Genomic DNA, 25,902 nt, shown 5'->3' with positions numbered 1-25,902 from the left:
CTCCGACCTCCGACCCCTGACCTCGTCCAATCCCCCTCTCTCCCCGTCGCCCTGTGATCGGGGGTCGTCGTACCCAAAGTGTTAAATGCTTACCCCCCGTCTCCTCCTCTCTGCGTCCCCCAGCTGCGGAGCTCCTTCAAGCAGGCCTTCAGCAAGAAGAAGTCCCCCAAGTCGGCCTCCTCGCACTCGGACATCGAGGAGATGGCCGACTGCTCGCTGCCCTCCTCGCCCAAGCTGTCGCACAACGGCTCTGCGTCGGGCGGCCACATGCTCAGGAACACCCACTCCAACTCCATGTACGTACCAGGGCTCTCTTGGGGGGGGGGGGGGGTGCGAGAGACTGTGTTCAGAGCCGTCGCAACAACCCAGCCCTCGGCCTGTGGTTCTAAGGCTGCTATGATGGGGCCTTTGGCTAACTGTTTGTTTTGTTTTTCTGTGTTTGTGTGTGTCTCTGCGTGGCCGGGTGTGTGTGTGTGTGTGTTTGTGTGTCCCTGCGTGTGTGTGTGTGTGTGTGTGTGTGTGTGTGTGTGGTGTGTGTGTGTGTGTGTGTGTGTGTGTGTGTGTGTGTGTGTGTGTGCGTGTCCCTGTGTGTGTGTGTGCGCAGCCTGTCGGAGTGCCTGGACAGCGAGGCGGAGACGGTGATGCAGCTGCGCAGTGAGCTCCGGGAGAAGGAGATGAAGCTGACGGACATCAGGCTGGAGGCGCTGAGCTCCGCCCACCAGCTGGACCAGCTCCGCGAGGCCATGAACCGCATGCAGGTAGTCACACACAAACACACACACACACACACATAGAGGCACGCACACAGGGGCACAAACACACATAGACGCACACATCGAGGCACGCACACACGCACACACACATAGACGCACACATAGAGGCACGCACACACACACACACGCACATAGACGCACACCTAGAGACACACACACACACACACACACACACATAGATGCACACACATAGACGCACACATAGAGGCACGCACACACACACACATATAGACGCACACACATAGACGCACACATAGAGACACACACACGCACACACACATAGACACACACATAGAGGCACGCGCACACACACAAACACGCACATAGATGCACTCACACAGGGACACACACGCACATAGATGCAAGCACGCACGCAGACACACACACACACATACACACACATACGGACACACACCACAGACACACACAAACACAAACACACACATACACACACACACACATACCTACAGACACACACATACATACACACAGACACAAACACACGCACGCAACCACACAAACACACACACGTGACATGACCCTACTAAGTAACCCTGGACCCTTTCAAGTGCACTGGTGTGTGTAGAGCTTGGCATTAACAATGCCAGGGTTGGGTTTGATTCCCATTATGTTAAGAATGTGTTTGCCCACAAAATTCCAGAAATTATCAGCTACCCCCATTAATTGTGCAATGCTTAAGTTTTTCCTTCCGCAGTGCGTTGTTAACCAACCCTGTTATGTGCGCACACAACCCGTGCAGATCGAAATCGAGAAGCTGAAGTCGGAGAACGACCGTCTGAAGCTGGACAGCCACGGCTGCAGCCGGGCCGGCTCCCAGGTCTCCATCTCCTCCTCCCCTCACCACACCACCCAGAACCCAGGCCCCGGGCCGGGCCTGTCGGAGCACAGCCTCAACCTCACCACCAGCGAGTCCACCAGCCTGGGTAAGGAAGGAGGGGGACGTCGACCTGCTCTTTAGAGAGCGACCGTAGGACACTTTCAATGAATGCAACAAACCAACACAAACAGAATTATTTTACCGGAAATGTTACACAATTAATACGATCTTATCCCTAAACTGATCTCCAATGAGTGTCACCCGTTGTCCAAAACACTAAACAAATGATACCATATTTTTCCCAACAACACATCTTAAGTACAGTTATGACGGAGGTTTGACTTCCTGTCCGTGCCGTCTCTCTCCAGACATGCTCCTGGACGACACCAGCTGCGACGGGGGGGGAAGGAAGGAGGGGAGGCACGTCAAGATCGTGGTCAGCCTGGACCACGAGGACAGCCAGTGGGCGGAGGTGAGACTGCTCCACCCACGTATGAACTGATCAAGGGCGGCATGTGGCTCAGGAGGAGGAAGAGCGGGTTGGCTGGTAACCGGAAGGTTGCTGGTTCGATCCCCGCTCCTCCTAGCTGAGTGTTGAGGTGTTCCTGAGCAAGAAACCTCACCCTAACTGCTCCTGATGAGCTGGCTGTCGCCTTGCGTGGTCGACTCCGCCGTCGGTTTGTGAATGTGTGCATGAATGGGTCAATGTGGGGCAATATTGTAAAGAGCTTTGAGTGGCCACTGGCAAGAAAAGCGCTGTTTAAATGAGGACCATTTACCATTTATCTGCGATGTTACCTGTGAGAGGTGTTACCCGTTTTGCTGAACTTTGAAACATGTTTTAACCCGTAGCAGGAGATTCGGCCACGGGACTTCCTGATTGGCTGCATCGGAGTGAGCGGGAAGACCAAGTGGGACGTCCTGGACGGGGTGGTCCGGCGGCTGTTCAAGGTGCGGTCGGACCTCAGACAGCCACTAACACCAAAATACAGACAAGGAAGTGCAGCGCAGAGAGAGCTCTCACAGGCCTCCTCTCAGACTGCAGGGCTCGGTCTACTGCTCTGCTGGGTTGGACTGTGATGCGCGAGGATGGGGAGAACTGTTCAAACAGTTTATAACGAAATTATACAAAACATAAACACCAAAAACTGTGATTTTCCAGCGATACAAGGCTTCTGTAAACAAAGAGACAGCTTATGGTCAAAGGAAAGTTTGCATGATGACGGAGGAGGTTTGTTAATAACAACAATTTAAAAGAAACCTAAGCAACGATCAAACAAGACAGACATCTCTGGTGGATGATGAGGATCTGGGTCATCAGGGACTGAATACACGCGACTAGAAAAAAACGTACGCGTTCGGCATTTTGTTGCTTTGCTCGAACCGTTCAATCCATTCATTCGCATACTCCCACAACAACCACGGGTCCATCTAAAGGCGCGTCGCTCTGACTCTGTTCCCAGGAGTACGTGACCCACGTGGACCCCAGCAGCCAGCTGGGTCTGTCCACGGACAGCGTGGAGGGCTACCGCATCGGGGACATCCAGCGGCTGAGCGCGCACGGCTCGGCCCAGGCCCCGGAGCTGCTGCCCTGCGGCTACCTGGTGGGGGACAGCAACACCATCAACATCCGCCTCAAAGGTAGCCACGACAACGGCGGTCTTCTCGCGCGACACACGGCCGTGTTTCAGGGAGGGGGCGTCCCCGGGGGGGAAGGTGGGGCAGGTGGATCTAGAGGGGCTGACTTCCGGTTTGACGTTCCGTACGGAATCGGGTTGGTAGTACTAGTAACAACAAGAAGTTTTTAGATTCGGATTAACGACACCAAGAAAATCTATATACACACACAATATGAGTACAGGAAATGTGAACGCAGAGATTAAATAAATGTCCACCTTGTAATGTTATATGATGTTGCAGTTACAAAAAAAGGCGATTTTAGCTCTAGCTGTGCTTGTGGGTTCTCTACTACCAGATCCCCTATACACACTAGTGCCTGCAAACGAGTGCCTGCGGTTAACCTGTGTGTGTGTGTGTGTCTATGTGCCCCCCCCCCCCTCCCCAGACGTGAACTGCGACAGCGTGGACTCCCTGGTGTTCGACACGCTGATCCCGCGCCCCGTGCTGCAGCGCTACGTCTCTCTGCTGCGGGACCACCGCCGCATCATCCTGTCGGGGCCCAGCGGCACGGGCAAGACCTTCCTGGCCCACCAGCTCTCCCGCCACCTGCTGCGGCAGGAGGGGCGCACGCCCAGCCCCCGCACCGTGCACACCTTCAACGTGGACCACAAGTCCAGCAAGGTACGCGTGGGACCAGGGGGGTGGGGGGGGGGGGTCCGGTTACGACGCCGTGGGGCGTAGCGGGGGATGGGGGTGAGGCGGGGCCGGGACGAGGGATAGGGGACGTGGGTTGACTTGTGACCCGAGGGTCGCTGGTTCGATCCCCGGCTCCTCCTAGCGGGAGGGGTTGGTCACGGTGGTGGGGGGTGCAGTGTGTGGTGTGTAATGCGGTGCCTTGAAGAGGGAGAGAGGAAGTGTCTAACGGGGTGTGTGTGTGTGTGTGTCTGTGTGTGTGTGTGTGTGTGTGTGTGTGTGTGTGTAGGAGCTGCGGCAGTACCTCTCCAGCCTGGCGGATCAGTGCAGCGGGGAGCCGGCGTCAGAGAGCCCCCTGGTGGTCATCCTGGATAACCTGCACCACGTCAGCTCCCTGGGGGAGATCTTCAACGGCCTCTTCAGCAGCAAGTACCAGTACTGGTGAGTCACACACACACACACACACACACACACACACACACAAACACGCACACGCACACGCGCACGCGCACACACACTCACACACACACACACACACACACAGCAAGTACCAGAACTGGTCAGTAACACACACACACACACACACACACAGCAAGTACCAGAACTGGTCAGTAACACACACACACACACACACACACACACACACACACACACACACACACACACACACACACACACACACACACACACACACACACACACACACACAGCAAGTACCAGAACTGGTCAGTAACACACACACACACACACACACACACACACGCACACACACACACAGCAAGTACCAGTACTGGTCAGTATGCAGACTAGGGGTGTGATCACAGGGTACCTCACGATACAGATGATATCGTGATACAGGGATTCTGCAATAATCCATATCTTGTTAGACGATCCTATAAAGATACACCAGGATATGTGATGATTGTTCCACCTCTCATACCGACCATGTGATCTCCACTCAGCCCGTACATCATCGGCACCATGAGCCAGGCCACGTCCTCCGCCCCTAACCTCCAGCTGCACCACAACTTCAGGTAATACCCCGGACCTCCACCGGGGACCTCCACCGGGTACCTCCACCTGAGACCTCCACCTGAGACCTCCACCTGGGCAGGGCTAGGATTGGTTACACTTCACAATAAGGGTCCATGAATCAACCGTTATACAATTTAGGAACGCAGTAATAAGCATTAGTATAAATCATTGGCATAGGGGTTATTGTAACAAATGGGCTATTCTAACAAACTAATTTCTCCTACTGGGGATTAAGAGTTGTATCGTATCGTTAGGGCTAGGGTCAGGGCTTCAACCTAACCCTACTCAATTATGTATAAATGAATGCCTTAAATTACTTGCCGTCTTGGGGGCTAGGGTTAGGGGTGGGAGGGTCATAAATATACGGCCTGTTAAGCCCTTTGAGACTGTACCTGTGTTGAGCGGCGATACAAATACAATTGTATTGAATTAAATCTGTATTGTAAAGTGTTACCGTATTATTTATGTATGTCTCATTGACTGGTTTGGTTCTTTCATTGACTGGTTTGGTTCTTTCATTGACTGCGTTGGTTCTTTCATTGACTGCGTTGGTTCTTTCATTGACTGCGTTGGTTCTTTCATTGACTGCGTTGGTTCTTTCATTGACTGCTTTGGTTCTTTCATTGACTACGTTGGTTCTTTCATTGACTGCGTTGGTTCTTTCATTGACTGCGTTGGTTCTTTCATTGACTGCGTTGGTTCTTTCAGTGAGCGTTGGTTCTTTCATTAACTGCGTTGGTTCTTTCATTGACTGCGTTGGTTCTTTCATTGACTGCGTTGGTTCTTTCAGTGAGCGTTGGTACTGCCTCGTGTGTCCCTGACCCCCCCTCACCTGTGTGGTCCTCAGGTGGGTGCTGTGTGCCAACCACCTGGAGCCGGTGAAAGGCTTCCTGGGCCGCTTCCTGCGCAGGAAGCTGATCGAGACGGAGATCGGCAGCCGCTCGCGCAACCTGGAGCTGGTGAAGGTCATCGACTGGATGCCACGCGTGTGGCACCACCTCAACCGCTTCCTGGAGGCACACAGCTCCTCCGACGTCACCATCGGTGAGCAGGACGGACGCACACATATATACACACAGACGCACACACTCACACACGCACAGACGCACACACCCACACACACTCACACACGTTTATATAAACACACGCAGGCAAATGCACAGATAAAAATGCACGAACACATTCATACGCACATGCACACACACATGCAAGCACGCACACATACATACTCACTCATTCACTCACTCACTCACTTACTCACTCACACACTCACACTCTGATGGTTCATAACTGGATAATACCCAGATTGATGGATGAACACCGTGAGCATGTTTAGGAAGGGTTATTACAATAACGACCAGGAATAGGATTAGAATAGGAATTTGATTCTGGTTTGTCACCTTATAGTGCCAGTGAACCCAAAATCTGTAACCGGGGGTTCACCTGCACTTCAGAGAAGAGATTCAGTAAACACGGTTTTTGATGATGCTGTCACATGTTACTGAATCTCTTTTTGTATTTGGTGAAAGGCAAAAGCTAAATCTGTGCACTCTGAACACGCATTCTCGGCTAAACCCATCAGACCCAAAAACGAGCCCCTTGGCTTCACGTTTGTGTGGACGTTGAATAGAGCATCACGCCCAGGGCCGGCGCTCGGCAAAGGCGACCTAGGCGATCGCCTAGGGTGGCAAATGTGTTGGGGGTGCCACCAGAGGGCGGGGGTGCCACGCATTTGCTGCCCTAGGCGACCTAGGCGGTCGCCTAGGGCAGCAAATGCGTTGGGGGCGCCCTCTGGTGGCGCTGTGAGTCTCACCCCCGTCTCCTCCCGTCCCCCAGGCCCCCGTCTGTTCCTCTCCTGCCCCATGGACGTGGAGGGCTCCCGGGTGTGGTTCACCGACCTGTGGAACTACTCCATCATCCCCTACATGCTGGAGGCCATCAGGGAGGGGCTGCAGGTAAACCCGCGTGGACACGCGCGTACGACCGCGGCGTACGATGGAGATATGGCCACGTCCCGCAGGCTAACACTGCCTTCTTTCAAACAGGCCCTCAAAACCAACCTCTTTAAAGGTCCCATGACATGCCACCAAGTGTGGTTTGATTAGACGTTACAAGTTGTTTTGGAAATCAGCCCCTTATGACATCACAGGTGGGCTTGTCCACCTAGATGTGTGAAGGGTAGATGAGCAACGTTTGCTACAGTCCACTGGGTAGGCTGGTAGAATGATCTATCCAGCACACATCTAGGTGGAAACGCCCACCTGTGATGTCATAAGGGGTCGATTTCCAAAATGGCTTGTAACGGCTCATCACACCACACCTGGTGGCATGTCATGGGACCTTTAAGATTGCTTTCATCACATAACCTCCTCCCCTTCTCTCCCCTTCTTCCTTTTTTTTTTATCTGTGTACTAATATAAACATTCTAATTAAATGATTTATTTTGTGTTCACACTACATAAATACAATGTATTATAATTACATGTAAGGACATTTCATCATTCGTGTGCTTCTCTTTCTTCAGCTCTACGGTCGCCGGGCAGCCTGGGAAGACCCCGCCCACTGGGTGATTGACACCTACCCCTGGTCGGCCACGCCCACCCCAGCCGATTGGCCGCCGCTGCTGCAGCTCCGCCCAGAGGACGTGGGGTTTGACGGTTACTCCGCCCCAAGAGAGGGGGCCCGCAAAGACCCCCCCCAGAGCGACAGTGATGCAGACCCGCTGGTGAGCAGTCGCACACACACACACACACACACACACACACACACACACACACACACACACACACACACACAGAGGCAGACACACACAGAGACAGAGACACACACAGAGACACACAGACACACACACAGACACACACAGACAGACAGACAGACAGACACACACAGACACACACACACAGACACACACAGAGACATACACACAGACACACAGAGGGACACAGATACACACACACACACACACACACACAGAGGCAGACACACACAGAGACAGAGACACACACAGAGACACACACACAGACACACACAGACAGACAGACAGACACACAGACACACACAGAGACATACACACAGACACACAGAGGGACACAGATACACACATATAGGGACACAGATACACACACAGAGACACACACAGAGAGACACACACACAGAGACACACACAGCCACACAAATCATATCTTCATGTTTACTTCTGTTGGTCGTTAATGTAATGTAGCAGGCCGATTTATTATCCCACCCGTCAGGAATTAGGAGAAGAAAACTCTACAATTGTATTATTCATCATACAGCAAATTATTAATATTCTAAGCTAATGTGTGAATATCCACAAATGTGTCATTCACATCTTTTACACTTAGGGCATTTAGCAGACGCTTTTATCCAACATGACTTACAATAAGCACTTTTGTCAGAAGAAGGAGAAACAACAATATATCGCTGTCTGCACAGTAAGGATTTTCATAGAACCAAGTGCCAAGCACACAATCTTTCAATCTTAATATTCTTCGATAAAGTGTGAATATCATCAAATGTGTCATCAAACACATTTTGTCACAGCATCTGAAGAACCCCAGTGTTTCTTCCTTCCCTTCCCATTAAAACCCCTCCTAACCCCTGTTGACCCCCGCCCTGACCCTGTGTCTCTCCCCCCCCCCCCCCCCCCCCCCCCAGATGAACATGCTGATGAGGCTGAAGGAGGCGGCCACGTCCTCCAGCCCCCACAGCTACGACAGCGACTCCAACAGCAACAGCCACCAGGACGACCTGCTGGACTCCTCCCTGGAGTCCACCTTGTGACAGAAGTAACCCTCAGGCTCTGGGTTCACTCTCCGGTCACATGGTGGTTGTTTTCTAAACCCTTTTTTTATTTGCGTTGAGAATGTGAATGATTGATTTTCCTCCCCAAAAAATGAAACATGCCACCTTGGTTTGGATGCGGGTCATCCACACGGGACACTAATGAATGGACGAGTGCACAGAGAGAGAGAGAGAGAGAGTCACAGAGGAGTTGTGTTTCACTGTTTGTGTGTCCTAACCGCAGTGCCCCAGTGGCATCTTTCCGAGACACCTGTGCTCCGATTGTTCTTCAGAGTTAACGTTCACTAGATCATCGTCGATACCTCCTCACTGGAGCAGCCGTGCGTCGCGTTTAATGAGGAAACGCTGCCGTAATAATCAATGGCTCCACTGGCCACCTTGCGTCGCGTCCAACGGCTCCGTCAAAGCCAAACACATCGGCGGGCTTCAGTTGTCATCGGCGAACACTATCATCCACTCACCACTGTCACTCATAAAGGATGACACCATGGCAGGCGAAGTAATTTGTTTGTGAACGCGCCCAGTGGAGAACGACCTGAGATTCGGCCACCAACTGCAGTACGCCACTCCTCCCTGTAGATGGCGCCACAGGTTCACCTCTACTGGAGCACCGCACGTTTCACGGCTGGGTTTGGAGCTACCAGCGTTCAACAGCACAAAGGAGAGGGTCAGTGGATTGATTTGGAAACGTTTTTTATTTTTTATTGTTTGGAATGGAAGGGTGTTCAACGGGTGTGATTCCCCTTCCCCTGCACGTGGGAAGTCACAACACTTCCCTTATAGTTTAACGAGGCACTCTCTGTGTCTTTGCATTGCATTTCATGGACTCACCCCTCATCAAACCTTGATGTCCTTGGGCCCTCAGGGGCCACCGTAGCACAAGTGTATTTTGGTGCTGGACTGAACTGAAAAACCAATGCCTTACTCTTTTGCTCTTTTGTAACAGACGATGTGCATTAGCTACTTGGTTACCTGTCTACATAGCTGTAAGAGAATTACAATATACACAAAACGTATAGGGCTCGGTGCGCACTCTCCAGAGACCTGTGCTCTCACAGGTCCTCAGAGAGGCAACCTTTTTTTTTGTTCACGTCAGAAAGCAGTACCACAGAGTGGAAGAGGAGCAGGTGGAAAAGCAGGACTTTTAAAAGATGTTTAATCAATGTGTATGCATGTTGAGACCCAGATGTAAATATTTGGACAACCAGCAAAGAAAATACTAAAGTAAAAGAGTTTAAAGTCAACTCCCCCAATGTTGTGTATCGGTGCGGTCGGGGGAAGATAAGGATAATTCCTATTTTCTGTCCATACCTCATCGTCCTTATCTATGGAACCTGTGTGCGCTTTGTGTCCATGCTTGACTTCTGTTCCAATCGGTGGTTTGTGATGAACACACTATTGCCACGCTATACATGTCGGATCAGTTATGTGAAAAATATTGTACGTTTGCTGCTTTGTTAATAAATAATAGTGATATAATTTACTTGGTGTTGATGATATAAAGGTAACAGTGGCTGATTAACAAATAGCCCAGTGGTCGTTTCCAGAAGAGCAACATAGAATATAACAGATCATATATGGCTCATCTGGAGATTAACCTGGCTCTATTTCTTTTTGTACATTAACGTCATGAAGTCGCTTTAAGTCGCGTTTCGCTGTGCAGTCTCAGTGTATATCGGTCACCAATCCTATGCAAGATTCATTCCGCTGTCGAGATGGAAGCCAAACCTCCACGGTGCTCCACTGCATTCAAACAAGAGTTGTGAATACTTTGTTCTTGTAGTTCTTTAACCACCACGATAATGTCTGTGCTTTTTTCTTTTCTTTTTTGAAGATGCTCTCTGGCAATGTTAACCGAAAGCACAACGGAAACAGAGCCTGTACTTCTGTTCAGTTTTGTATTAAGCCTGTCTGGAGAAGGGTGGGATGAGGCATTGAATTGAGGTACTTAACAAACCCTAATGAATGTTTAGCATTTTCTGCTATGTACATTTTTATATGTAACATAACTTTGTAAATGACTGATGACCTTGCGACCTTTGATTACTTTTTCTAGATGATTTGTAACAGTACTTGAAAAAGGTGTATTTTGTGTACAGTCTCTATTCATGGGGGCTGGTGCGGTGGAGTTTCCCATCGCTGGCCTGTGCAGGGCTTGGAGAATGAACTCTGATTTCACTGTACTAGTCTTAAGTTATTGTGATTCAATAAAATTAATGATTATTTATGGTTGAAGAGGCACTCATTTCTTTCTGTTTTTTCACGACGCACTTCTTTAATATTCATAGGAAAATAATATATGCTCATAGATTACTGTTTTCTAATGGACCAAGCGGAAGACCACAAGATATTAATTATTAAGCATTTTATTTTGGTATTGTTTTTTTTACAAACATGTGTGAACATATATACAACAAATAATACAACATATTTATTAAACAAATTCATAAATTATCGGTGAAACAGGTCAAAAAGCAATTAAAGATCACAATGAAAGTAAACGTCATATTCTTGGCATAAAAATGTCCATACAAAAATTGTACATAGATCTGTACAGTTTTCAAAAAAGAGCTGTGCAAAACAGCAAACAAATATCTCAATAGAAGCAACACCTGGAGTGGACGGTGCTATTGTTAAGTTTGAGGGGAAGTGGAGTATAGGGAAACATTGTTTAAGGGGAACATCGTTAAAACAGCATGCTCTTAGTTGGGTGGCTCCAGGGATTACTGCACATACCGATAATGTTTTGCGTTTCAGGAAAAATCTGGTATACACACGGGTTTTTATATACACATATATTTATATAGATATATTGTACTTCATAATAAATTAAGATACTGTTATTTCCTCCTCGTCGGAGTCTGAGAAGTCTGAGTGCTTGCTGGAAAGGCTAGGGGAGGAGATGTTGGAGCCCACACTGTTCACCGGTTCTCCTGCGGCCGGGGAGCGACATGACGCGCTCCCCCTGCGGAAGCCTTCTTCCTCTTCCTCCTCCTCCTCCTCTTCCGCGGAGGACTTCTTGCCCACGTCGCTCAGGTCCGGGTGCGGGTTCGTCTTGGTGGGAAGCGTCTGTTCGCGACAACCTCCCGAGGAGAGCAGCTCCCGCTCTTTGGAGTTCCGCCACTTCATACGTCGGTTCTGGAACCAGATCTTCACCTGGAGATGGGAACAGAAACGTTGAGTTTTTGGGCAAAACAAAACTTTTCTCCGCCATAAAACGTTTCACAGGCTTCACAGCGCATGTGCGTTGTGCCATGTCTTGATTTCATATTCACCTGGGAATCCTTCAGTCCGAGCTTGGAGGCCAGCTTCTTCCTGTCAGGTTTGCTGATGTACTTCTGCTTCTGGAACATCTTCTCCAGAGCCTTGCGCTGGATGTCTGAGAACACGGCCCTCCTCAGCATCCCCCTCCTGGGCTTGCCTCTGGCGGCCAGCGGCCAGGAGAAGGTCCCGGGCATGGGTACCACGGAGGCAGAAGCTGCAGAGAAGAAGAACCACCAGAACGTTACGCTTTAATCTCAAATTCTCTTGCGTTGTGAAACATCAACGCACCCTCCACCCTTGCAGACGCACCCTCTCCAGTCCACCATGCAGGGGCCTCCTCCTATTGGTCTATACACTTTGCTTCTAAACTTTTAAGCTGTTTATTATGGAGTTTTTTTTCCCTCCTCCACGCTTGGGCTGTGCGTCAATGCGTCTCTGGTGTGTGGTGAAATGGCACGAGGTGACTAATTAGCACATTGGCCGGTCCCCCGGCTCATTGGTATGGTAAAGAGGGAGCATATCCTTTAAGGAACCCCGCGGGGGCGGATAGAGGAGTTAATAAACCGTGAACGGTAATTGTGTAGTAATGAACTAACGCAGAAAGGACTCGGGACAGGCAGCGAAGGCCATATATTACCGCCACAAAGGGAGATTTACACTTTCAAACTAAACACCACCGCATACCAGAATACTGATGCTGCCGGAGAGGGGGGGGGGGGGGGGTGGAGGGGGACTCTGGCGCATTTTTTTTTGCCTGCCCTTAAATCATTTTCATTAAATGAACACGGAGGGTCTTTGAGGCCCCTCGGGTTGTGGTGTGGAGGCGTTGAGCTGAGCGCATGAAAAGGGCGCGTCTCCATTATGACGGCTCTGAATGAAAGCAGCAACCAGCGACTTTACAGACTTTTCTAAGAGATGATTCTTTATTTTATACCACCTCGATTGGCCCTGTTCTGAGACTAGAGGAGCGTTTAGAGACCAGAGTGAGTGTTTAAGGTCACCTATCCTTGATGGACAGTTGGAAAGTGTTGTGGAGAGATGTGCATTCATATTTATTTAAAGCGACTCCAAACTGCGTTCTCTTTCCACCTTTGCGTTTTAAATCTAGTGTTTTGGGGGACATTCCCCTGCCCTGTATCCCCCGCACCCCTGAATCACGAACAGCGGCGCACTATGTGGTCTTGTGAGAATATTGAAAAGTCTCAATGGCGCCTAATAGGGAAATTAGTGCATGACTGGTTCACGCCTTTCGCCCGCCTGGTAAAAGTCACTCCCGGGGTCTGTGGGTGGTTTGCCCGGTGGGTATTGACCGAATTGGTCATGGTGCTGAAAGCTCAGCACTGTGGGAAAACGCGGAGCCGTGGAAATACCCCAACGCCCCCAATGGGAAGAAGGGGAGACTCACTCACAGCCCGACTCGAATTTAGAGCGTGACGATTTGGGATAATTGGTTAATTAGGGGGTGGGCTCGGATTGGCCAAGGGCCACGGACAACGGGGACCCCATTAATAAGACATTGATTTGTCTTCGCTTTAACCCCGGCGCTGAATTGCCTATTTTATGAACAAATTTTAGGGGACATTTATTCAAATAATAAAAAAAAAAAGTCATCATTGGTATATTTAGCTTGGAGTTTTGTGAGACGAAGTAAAATCAGCTCCAAGTGAAGCTTCCTTACCTGGGAGGTAGGGGGGCCGGAACATGTGGTGGAAGGAGCCGTCAAAGTAAGGGATGGCGAAGGCCTTGGAGTGCATGTGCATGGCAGGAGGAGATGATGCTGTGGACGAAACACACAACGCCGGTTAACAACACAACAGAACGACCACATTATCAACAACACTCCGTGAGCAGAAGCACAGATCTTCCAAGAACGCGTAACTCACCAGTCTTTGGTGACGGAGCCAGAATGGCGCTTACTCCAAACTTCAGAAAAGTGGGGTCTTTACTGGTGGGTAGAGAGGAGCATTTCGGGGAGTGGGTATCGCGCGTCATGGCGTGAGGCGACATGATCCCGCGCTCCGCTGCACCCGGGACGGACCCCGTGAGCCGGGACGCGCTCACCGAGGGCGCGCTTGGCCGGCTCATGTAGGGCGCCGGTCTGCTCATCCGCAGCAGGTCCTCCACCAGGAAGCTGGAGTGTGTGTGGTGGTAGGGGGACGGCAGGGAATGGTGGTGGTGGAGCGGCAGGGCGGCCGCCGGGTGGTAAAGACCCGGGTACATCATGCCGGGAGGCGCGAGCACGCTGGGGATCATCATAGTCCAGTCAACGCAAAAAATGGCTGTAAGGAATACTCCGTCTCTGCAGAAGTGGAGGAGATCTGTTGAGGTCTGAACTGCGCTAGTAACTCTTCTGGTCTCTTCGGTGTCGGGACAGGCGCTTTATAGCCGCCTGCCCCCCCTCCCCCCCACCAACGCTTCTTTCAGGGTTGACAGCCCCAACAATGGGGTTCAACAAAGTTCTCCACATGGGTCGCTTTGAAACGACATGCCCGGCGCGCTGATTGGCTGAGGAGCACAATTTATGATTGCATTAGACTTCATAAGCAAGCGACACACAATATCCCCTCCACAAAAGAGGCACAGTCATCAGTTTTGCATATTGACCAGGTTCCCTTGAAGAGGCGGAATTAGTTGTGTTGGGCCGCAGCCCGAGTGGGCTAATTAAAAAGCAATCTGACATTGTTTGGGACTTGTAAAGAAAAAAAGTGAACTGTGTTCTATTCAGGTATTACATCAAAACTAACATTATAAGCATGAGCTTTTACGTTGTTTTTTTTCATGTAACATTTCTTATAGTGGCAGAATTAATCACATTATAATGATAATAATCGCAATCAATTAGATAACGTTAAATTAATAATGTCAATCTCAGCCCACATCTTTAAACAAAGTATATTGTTCTTAGTTTCTTAGTTTGTTTTTGTGCACTATATAGGCCTGCATGAGAGTGATAAGGCAGTCTATGGGTCTGTATGAAAGGGATACAGCTTCCAATATCGGCCTATAAGAGAGTGATACTGCTCACTTTATCGTCTATATGAGAGTGATATTGCACACAACATCGGCCTATAAAAGAGTGATACTGCTCCCTATATCATCGATATGAGAGTGATACCGCTTACTATATGAGAGCGATACTGCTCACTAAATGAAAGTGATCCGCTCACTATATCATCCATATGAGAGGGATACCACTCACAATATCATATATAAGAGCATGATACCGCTCACAATATCATCTATATGAGAGGGATACCATTCACAATATCATATATAAGAGAATGATACCGCTCACAATTTCATCTATATGAGAGTGATACCGCTCACAATATCATCTATGAGGTGATCCCGCTCGCTATACCGGCCTATATGAGAGTGATACTGCTCACTATATGAGAGTGATACCACTCACTATATGAGAGTGATACCGCCTACTATATGAGAGTGATACCACTCACTATATGAGAGTGATACCGCTCACTATATGAGAGTGATACTGCTCACTATATGAGAGTGATACTGCTCACTATATGAGAGTGATACCACTCACTATATGAGAGTGATACCGCCTACTATATGAGAGTGATACCACTCACTATATGAGAGTGATACTGCTCACTATATGAGAGTGATACTGCTCACTATATGAGAGTGATACCACTCACTATATGAGAGTGATACTGCTCACTATATGAGAGTGATACCGCCTACTATATGAGAGTGATATCGCTCACTAAATGAAAGTGATCTGTCACTATATCATCTATATGAGAATGATACCACTCACAATATCATCTATATGAGAGTGATACCACTCACAATATCATCTATGTGAGGTGATACCACTCGCTATACAGGCCAATATGAGAGTGATATCGATCACTATATGAGAGTGATCACTATATCGTCTATGAGAGTGATACCGCTCACTATACAGACTATATGAGAGTGATACCATAATATCGTCTACATGAGACGAGTGATACGATCACCATAAGAGAGTGGTAGCCTACCACTCACTATATGAGAATGATACAGCTCACTATATATTATCAATATGACAGTGATACTGCTCACTATATGAGAGTGATACCGCTCACTATATGAGAGTGATACCGCTCACTATATGAGAGTGATACCGCTCACTATATGAGAGTGATACCGCTCACTATATGAGAGTGATACCACTCACTATATGAGAGTGATACAACTATATGAGAGTGATACCACTCACGACATGAGAGTGATATCGCTCACTATATGAGTGATACCACCCACTATATGAGAGTGATATCGCTCACTATATGAGAGTGATACTGCTCAATATGTATGTCCTTCATGCAAATGAGCCCCAATGCAACACAGGCTTCCCAGCACTCAATCCGGGGCCCGTCATGGAATAATGTCTTAAGGGGATTGCTGCTATCAGAACGCTTTAACAGATGTGTTAAATATCACAGGCCTCTGAAAGTCTTCATTCAGGGCAGAGCCACGGCCGCTGCACATAGCGGTCGGCGGAGAAGTGTGTGCACCCCTCAACCATGCGCCCTGATCCTGTTAACCATGAACTAACTGTCACCCTCAGCTGCGAGGACCCCCTTTCTCCCCCCTTTCTCCCCCCTTCCTCCTCCTCTTCCTCCCCCTTTCCTCCCTGCACCCCTCTTCTTGGTATTCAAAAAAAAAAAAAAAAAACGAGTGGAATAAAAGGTTTATTTCTAAAGACGGTTTTGTTCTGCTATTTTAACCAGCTGAATAAAAGTGCATCTGTGATTTGATTTAGAGCGCATTCATATGAGAGCCCGGATAATAAAACTCGTATTAAAGCCACTTGGGGCCTGATAGCCGTGTTCTGTCAGCCTCGCCCTCAGACCATGAAACCCGCCGGAGGAGGGAGAGGCAGACACCCAACTTCTGCTCGTTTCGATTCAGCTTCCCTCATCCCGAAAAGAACATTGAATTAACCGGTATTTTTCGTTGAATAGGCCTTTAAATACATTTATTTTTAAACGAATTTTATGAATAAAATAGTCATTTTAATTACAGCTTATTTTGAATAATGGTAAAAAAACAAACCTATTTTTTCATTAATAGGATTTTGGTTTACACTTCAGTTCCTATAGGTACCTAAAAACCAAATATCAATTAATTAGTTCGCATGTAGGCTATTGAATTAAACGAAAAAGTGCCATAAAATAATCAATCCGTAACCCTGAATAGCATTTGTTGCTGCTGTTATTCTGAAATAATAATAATAATAATAATAATAATAATAATAATAATAATAATAATAATGAAAATAACAATAGTAACAATAATAATGATGATAATAATAATAATAATAATCACAATACTACTACTACTACTAATAATAACAATGATAATTATTATGATAGTTATAATAATTGTTCTTATTGTTATCATTTTGTAATTAAATGTATGATTTCGATTATGTTACGACAATATTATTGATGGTGGTTATGTGACCGGGCAATAAACCATCTGCAAAGCAGTGCCTTCTTCCACTCGAACCGTATTTATTCTAATTCATAATAAATTAATAATATTGCCTAAATTGTTTTCAATCCTCTAATTAAAAGGGAACGCCTCCGTGAAATGATGCCTTTACAGACCGGAGCCTCCATAAAAGGTAGAGACCCCAAGAGAGACCCCCGAAAATAAAAAACGCATTAAGACAGTCGATCCCAAATACACAACGAGGCCTTCAAAGCTTTTTATGAGCCCATATTCCTTTGCGTTTACCCCAAATCCTCCCTTTGTGGCTGGCAAGCAGATGGTTTGCAGGAAGCAGGCCTCAGCCCGGGTGACCGAGACCAATCTCTACTCGCTTTGCAAGCCTGCCAGGTCTGAGGTCTCCCCCCTGTTTTTACCAACCCGGGTAAAACAGCTGGCCCGGCCCTGAATTAAGGCTATTAAACACACATCTCCGAGATATTAGGCCTCCCCAGCACCTCCCTTTCTCCCGCCGTGTCCCACCCGGACCATATATGACTTTCCGGGCCTTAAGGGCCCCTCCAGCCAGGGGCCCCCACCCCTGCGCCACCAGAGCCAGGACATATCAAAACAATCGACTAAATAGATTAACTTAACTATTGTCTTGCGTCACTTTCCCCCTCTCCCGGTGAAAGGGTTGAGTAAATATGTTCCCCATGCATGAAGGGGTTTGTATGGCGCGTGGTATTGTGCAGCGGGTCCGACAGGTGGTTAACTGTTTATTATTCTCCCGTTATTTATCGGTGACGTGCACGGTGCCGTGCACGGCGGCGCATCACGCAGGGAACTCCCCGTCTTTTCATCCGAGGCGCAGGACGAACAGATTGCTGAGGACTGTTTGTAAACTCGTATAGGACACACCAACAGCAGAACCGCTTATCCACCCCGCACGCACACACATAAACACACACGCGCACGCACACGCAACCACACGCAACCACCCCCCCCCCCACACACACACACACACACACACACACACACACACACACACACACACACACACACACACACACACACACACACACACACACACACACACACACACACACACACAAACATGCACATGCACACACATATTGTTTTACTCTCTTGTAAATTCGAGAATGGTAGTGAATACCCCTCCGTTTTCGTTTACATCGTATTGATACATTGTGAACAAAAATAAATGCAACGATCTAAACGAACACAAAGTACGCGCATGAACGTGCGCGCGGCCGCGTAAACCCACGCGCGCGCCCGCACAGACGGGTGGATTTATGCGTTGGGGTCCCAGGGGCCACCCGCAGAATTAGGCAAATTAAAACGAATAAATAAACATATGTGTTATTATTATTTTAGTATTTTCCATTGAGGTATTATCCGCCTGTTAGCGGCCTGTCTTAGCGTCTCTGACTGGTAAAGCCTCCAAACTCGAGACACCAGACTGGGCGACACGATCTTCATTTTGTTGTCCTCACTCAATGTTGTCGTGTTGTTTAAGGAATACTTCTTTTCATAAGTTCGCTTTTTAGATGTCTACCCATCTGTAAAAGCAGATTTAACAACATTAATATATAAAGTACCAAACCAAACAGACAAGTAGGCCTACTGTGCACAACGTATGTGCGTCTAAAGTGATAAAGTTGATATTTGGTGGGTCTTACAAACTCTCCCATAGGCCTCCATCTTTGATGATAAATATAACCAAATTAAAAATAGTAATTGTCAATTAAACGTATCTACATCACAATTATATGGCAATGCCTTTGACCTGGCCTAGTGGATATGTCTTTATTATTTTACAGCATAATCATCCTTGAACATATATTTTTATAGTTCCACTAAACCAGATTTCAGTTGGAAACCCTTCAACTCCGAAATTAAGGTGATCCGCGCGTCTTGGAGACTCCATTCATCCCCAGACGCGCGGGTCCGACGGCCGGTCAACATCCCGGCGGGCATCTGGCGCACAGCAGAACCCTGCTCGACATTCAACGAGTGATCGCAAAGCCGCGAGCTTCAGAAGGGTAGTGACAAGCATTAAATCGATATTAACTTTGTATTAAACATGGGCCCCTCCCCTCTCCCCGAGTGGAGCTGAGGTTTAGTCTGACAATAGTCTGCCCTCCCCGTGCACCTGCCTTTCACAAGTCCTCTCAGTAGGCGAGGGGGTAAAAAAACCTGCGTATTTTTTAAGAAAAAAAAAAAGTATATATTTATTTATGTATGGCCTGCCTATAGAATGAACATGTCCATGGCTGTCATCTTCAGTGGAAGTTTGGCGATCGCGCAGTAGCCAATTAATAAATCCATCGCCTTGGTTTTATTTATACAATTTACAACAGGTTTCAATTAACCACCAAATGAGACAATGTATTCAGTTGGGTTTAATATGCGCCTCGCCATCGCTCCATTCTGGACACAGTCTGGGACGTTCTCCTCCCATTTGCTGCTCATTTATTAACAATTGTCCGCTTGGATGTCGAGTGGCGTCCTAATCCTCTTAACGCAGATGTTGGTACAGTTTGCATATCATTTTCTCAACTCGAGAGAAAGAACCCAAACTCGCACTATTCACACCGATTCCCCGTCCTCTTTCAGCATATCCACGACCCAGGGCATTTGCATAATCTGACAACCAACCACTATTGTCCGTAACCTTGTATGCAAAGTTAATTGCTCATTAATACCAGACAAAAACAGACGTGCAGAGGAAACCCGAGTCCTCTAAATCCTTTTTTCTTTAAACGCCGGCAGGTGGAACATCCTGAATCTATTTCTTACCTGTGTTGATCGCTATTAGCAACTAAAGAGACACACAGATCAATACTGTGTTCAATAATCCTAATGGAGCACAAACTACTTTTGAAATGTGTTCAACGTCTTTACGATTATTTGAGAGTGTCTAGTTTTCTCCACTTATCTGTCACAGTCTTTGTATAAAGTCTGCAGAGTTGCTTTTGGAGGTTTTTTATGTGTGTGTGTGTGTGTGTGTGTGTGTGTGTGTGTGTGTGTGTGGGTGTGGGTGTGTGTGTGTGTGTGTGTGCGCGCAAGCACACACACGCTCACACACGCTCACACAATTAGTCACACACACACACACACACTGACACACACAAACTCACTCACAAAAGACTCGCACACACTCCTTCGATTGGCCACGGTGAAAGCAGTGTTAATAGATTGCAAATGTATCTCTCTGTAAATTTAATCTCATCTCCACATTCGTTTCACGGATGAGGGTCGGTTCGCAGCCCCCACCCCAAACACCTGGCTTTTTGGGGCCTGGTGTCTTGTAAACAGACACTGTTTAAACGGGTGCCCTGTCTGCAGACCCAAGCGCATGAGAGAGAGGGTCTGTCTCTCTGGTTGTCAACACCGCTTAATTAGAGAAGATCTCCTGTTGGGACGTCCATGTGGATGACTCGCCCCCCGTCCCACACTGGCCAACACTTGTTTGATATAGACGTGAACAGGAGATGGACATGTAGAGAGTTCAGAGAGAAGAGTTTAGGTTTGGATTTTATAACGCAGTCCAAGGGGTCCTGACTGTCTACTGCTCTGTGTGGGAGTGTTGTTAGAGGAGGGATGTTTCCCGGGAAAAAAAGCGATATTTCCCATTAGGTCTCGACTCATGGAGCTGAACTCTTGTTCAACTCTTCTCAGGTGGAGTGTGGAGTGTATGAACCGAGTTAAAAGTTAGTGAAACACACTGCGCTGGTTTTGGAGTATAGGCAAGATTAAAAGTGCTCTGATAGCATCAATTGCCTCTGGGCTTTAGCTAGGGAAAAGTATATTTGCTTGACTCATAAAAAAATAACGATAACAAATAAAATCAATCAACTGTTGAACGTGTAAAAAGGGCTTACAATGCTCTTTTTTTAATCCTTCAACACAACAATGTTCATTCAAAACATGGCTATCTAAAACCAAACGTAACGTCCCAAGTTAATTGCTGCATTAACTATTACATAACATCACATATTGAAGACAAGGGAGGTTTAGTTATTGCTTGTTTCTACTGAAAGAGGGGGGCTTCCAAAGACAAGTTCCCCAGAGTTGTTGTTCATTTGGGGTGCAGGGGGACCTTGAGGGAATGTGTGTGTGTGTGTGTGTGTGTGTGTGTGTGTGTGTGTGTGTGTGTGTGTGTGTGTGTGTGTGTGTGTGTGTGTGTGTGTGTGTGTGTGTGTGTGTGTGTGTGCAAGCGTGCATGTGTGCACGTGTTTGTGCGTGCATGTGTGTGTGCGTGCATTCAAGCATGTGTGTCCATGTGTGTGTGTGTGTGTGTGTGTGTGTGTGTGTGTGTGTGTGTGTGTGTGTGTGGCTGGGAGGTGGCGGCCGTGCTGGCCGGTTGTAGGGGGTATGAATGGGGAGAGCGTCAGGGCTTGGGTTGGAGGAGGGGGCCCTTGACGGTCCGGGCTGCCTGTTGGCCCTGCAGCATTGAGCCTGGGTTGGCCATATAATCGGATTGCCCGTGGGTGAAAGTGAGCCCGGGTGCTTATGTCAGTTTGCGTCTCGTCAAGCTGAATAATACGCATGGCCGAGGAGCGAAGCGGACGCGGCCCATTGAGGGCTCTCCGTATTTGTGGCTAAGCGTTTCTAAAAGAGAGAAAAAGCCTCATTGGATTCATATATAATTCTCACTCAAGCGTTTTGATGCATTTGCATAACAGGAGGAAACCAATGATCTTTTCACTGCTTCTGCTGCGGCTGCTGCTACTGCTGCCTCACTGTGTGTCTGCGTGTGTGTGTGAGTGTGTGTGTGAGTGTGTGTCTGCTTTGTGTTTATACATTTACATGTGCTAGGAATTATGCTGTGGTTGTATGAATTTGTATAGTGTGTGTGTATGTGTATCTGGGTGTAGGTGTGTGTGTGTTTGTGTGTAAGCGTGTGTTAATGTGCGCGTATGTGTGTGTGTGTGTGTGTGTGTGTGTGTGTGTGTGTGTGTGTGTGTGTGTGTGTGTGTGTGTGTGTGTGTGTGTGTGTGTGTGTGTTTGTGTGTGTGTGTGCGTGCGTGTGTTTATGGGCGTGCACGTGCGTGTGTGTGTGTGGGGGGGGGGGGGGAGCTGAGCCATGTACATGCAAGTCTAGACACAGGATCTTGCACTCAACCTCCCATGATACACAGCAAGCTTTTGTTGTTCCACGTTTAGCTGATCGCTCCCCTCAGAAGGCAGGGATCCCAGGGCACATGTTGGACGCACACCAGCATCTCTAGACGTGACCCTCAGCTCTCTGTGTAACGTTGGCACACGAGGCCAAAAGACAGACCGTTACTTGTGTGTTGCATACAATTCGAAATACTTTGCACTTACATAAAAAATAATATTTTCACTAGAATTTAGTATAATTAGTTTTGGATTAAAAAATATAACAAAAGGTCAAAAAGTTTTTTTAATAGGTATCCGAGCCATGTCATTTTTGGAGGTATGCGCTTCTCAGTTTGAGACAGACTTGTGTTTGTATCAGATTAAACAGTTTGTGTTTATATCAGAATAAACAGAGTTCAAGAATTGTAGGGTTTTCACTCGGGCAGCAATGAAAACCGTCTTTAAAGTAGCGCCTGGCAAAATGTCAGGCGTAACGGAGTGACACGTTAAACAACAAAGTGGGGCGAGTCTCCGGTGACTCGGGCGTGTTCCGTCTCTCCCTCCACCAGGATGTACCCCCCTGAGCCGCTCTGTTCCCCCCCGTAGGAGCGCCGTGGGCCGTGCGTCCCCCCGCTCCTTCCGGTCAAACGGCCAGCGGTAATGTGCTCCGACTTGACTTTACGCAAGAGGGCCCGGACCCCCCACCTGCTGGCCCCTGGAGAGCTCTGAGTCCCCCCCCGTGTGTCTGTCAGGCCCATGCAGTCGGGGGCCCTTTTTGAAGGCATTGGCCTGTGCTGCTCACTGGGCCCTGCAAGGCCTTGGAATCCATCCCATCATCGTCTTAATGGTGGGGGGTGCTTCCATCAGGCTTAAGGTAAGATGACCTCTGTACCCCCACCTCCGCCCCCACCCAAAGAGCTGTTACCCACCCTGCTGCACCCAAGCGGCCCCTTGTCACTTCGCAAGATCGTCACCCGTCCCTCCATCCCCCCCCCTCCCCTCTCTCGATGGCTTTGGCTTTAACACCCCATAGCGGAAAACCGACAAGGGGGGGGGTTTGCTCGTCGGAGGAGAAGTGATACAGTTTGAGCGGGTCGGATCAGGGTGGTGTTTTCATGTCCTCTGCCCCTGGCCTTCGGGTGAGCAGACACCAGGATGTGGGGTTAAACCCCAGAACCTTAAACATCCTCACGGGCTGCGGAAGATGAGCATGGATCAGGTCCCCAGAAGAAAGATGGTGTTCAGACCTGTTGACTCGAGTTGTTCTGAGTTGTGGACGGACACCGCCTCACCGAAAGCTCTTTCTGCGGCCTCTTCCTATAGTCGTCCACTTTTTCTTGACCCTTTTCCACACTTTTCTTTGGACTCCACTCTGTCCTAAATCCTCAGAAAAGCAGCATTCATCACCACCCAGTTCATCACAGAAGTACTTTGTATATTATCCTGGGCTTAGGAATCTTCCCGGAGACCTCTTGTAGATGCACAAAGGCCGGGCGAGGAGGAGGGGAAAGGGGGTCCCCTATTGGTGTGTGACCTCTCCTCTCCGGTGCCGACGATAAGACACCAGGGGTCAAGGGGAGCACAAAAGGCCCAGAGTGAAGGTCCACTCAAAAGCCAACGGCTAAACTGAAAAGAGAGAAGAAGAAAAAAAAAATGGAGAATTTCAACACTTTCACTTCAGGGCCGAGGGCCAAGCTCTGAGGGTGAGACAGGCAGTCTGGCCCGCGCTTGAGACAGGCAGTGTGGCCCGGTCGTGAGACAGTCGGTGTAGCCGCGCGACATGCCCTTTCCACTGTGTCTTCCACTTGAAGGGCATCGGGGAAACTGAGACAGTTGGACGATGTCCTGTCGTTTGATTTGCCGACACCGAGTACGCAACACCCGATGTTGTTGTAGCCAAACCCCATTGGTTTCACTGGGCTCAGTGCGAGATCCCAGCTATTATCCACGGCGATGAAGTTCCCTTTGAACAAATTCCCGACTCCACCAGTGTTTTGTCACGCACTTAGTGCTCTTGTCTTCTCAGACGGGCTACAGTGACGAGAGCGTGGACTAATTGATCAAGAGGAAGCCCAGATCCCAGTGTCACAGTCTGGGAGTCCCACCAACTTCTTTTTTACGATCTGTGTCCAACGAGCGCATCTTCCACCTCACGTCACCGTCTCACCATCTCCCGGAGCCCACCCAGCGCATGAGAAATCACACGGGGGCTGGTTTATTTTCCCCCAGTCCTCTGCAGTAAAACACACACGTCGCCTCTCGTGGTGGACACCGCCGTCGTGTGTGTGAATGTGTGCATGAATGGGTGAATGATAGGCCGTATTGGTTAGCGCGTTGAGTGGCAAACTGGTCAGGAAACAGCTGTATAAATGCAGTCCATTTACCATTTTACCCATGTGCCTCGTCTGAAGGCTGCACCCAAAGGCATTTTTTTTGTGGCTGTTTTTTGGAAAACAAGTGATCAAGCTGTTTGCATGTAGGCGCGAGGCGCAGAAGGGCAGTGTCCCTGCTAACGCGAGCTCTTTGTCAGAAGAGATTGTGGGGGGGGGGTTGGAGGGCCCTGGCAAACAGGGCCCTCTAACCATAATGATGCATAATGAAATATTTACAGAATAATGACACATATGTTCCAATTGCGGGCCCATTCATGGGTCTGGGACAATATTTCGGGGATTAGAGATCACAGAGCAGATAGGTTTCCTTCTAAGTCGTGGGATCACGGACGCATTCAAATGCAAAAAGGGCTTCAATCACACATACACATGCACACGCTCACACACACACACACACACACACACGCACGTATACACACGCATGCACGAGGGCAGGGAGGCAGGCACCACACATACACACACACACACAGACACACACATACACACACACAGACACACTCACACACATCCACACAAACAGTTACAGTCCACCTCCATATGAACATTATTTTCCTACACGTTGTCCTCCCAGTCGTGAGCTCTGTGAGTCCCTTCAAGCCTCCATAGTGGGCCAACAATTGGGCACTTGTTGACAACAACAGCGCCCACTACAACCAAATTAATAAATGCCTTATCAATTCATGTCCTATTGCTCCACGCCACAAAGGGAAGAATGCCCGAGTGCCAGTGACAGTTGGACAAGTGTTGCAAATAGACAGGAGGGGGGGGGGGGGGGGGGAGGGGGGGGGAAAGCGCCATTGAGCTTCCTGAGAGCGAAACCTCTCATCGTCACAGAGGAGATGACAAAGAGCGCTAGTTAATTAGCAAGAAGTAGCAACCGCAA

General features: G+C 48.5%; 2 protein-coding genes across 2 annotated transcripts; one reads left to right on the top strand and one right to left on the bottom strand.

Moving 5' to 3' along the window:
* Positions 1–123: 123 nt before the first annotated feature.
* Positions 124–11,013, top strand: nav2a (neuron navigator 2a; the record flags this gene model as incomplete). The annotated part of the gene is given in 13 exon segments (XM_030377378.1): positions 124–296; positions 605–758; positions 1,534–1,717; positions 1,980–2,083; positions 2,464–2,562; positions 3,075–3,252; positions 3,677–3,912; positions 4,214–4,365; positions 4,887–4,958; positions 5,807–6,003; positions 6,796–6,914; positions 7,484–7,684; positions 8,635–11,013. Coding segments are annotated over 13 exon segments (1,995 nt in total), but the record flags the coding sequence as incomplete, so codon positions are not given.
* A 119-nt stretch (positions 11,014–11,132) lies between these two features.
* On the bottom strand, positions 11,133–14,382 carry dbx1a (developing brain homeobox 1a). The gene is made up of 4 exons (XM_030377379.1): positions 13,929–14,382; positions 13,724–13,822; positions 12,057–12,259; positions 11,133–11,937 (listed from the first exon to the last, which is right to left on the bottom strand). Exons 1-4 carry the CDS (start codon positions 14,299–14,301, stop codon positions 11,611–11,613), a joined length of 1,002 nt encoding a protein of 333 aa, XP_030233239.1. The 5' UTR covers positions 14,302–14,382; the 3' UTR covers positions 11,133–11,610.
* Positions 14,383–25,902: the final 11,520 nt, after the last annotated feature.

The sequence above is a fragment of the Gadus morhua genome, chromosome 14, assembly GCF_902167405.1.
Source record: "Gadus morhua chromosome 14, gadMor3.0, whole genome shotgun sequence".
NCBI lineage: Eukaryota > Metazoa > Chordata > Actinopteri > Gadiformes > Gadidae > Gadus > Gadus morhua.
This window is presented reverse-complemented; position numbering and strand designations above follow the sequence as displayed.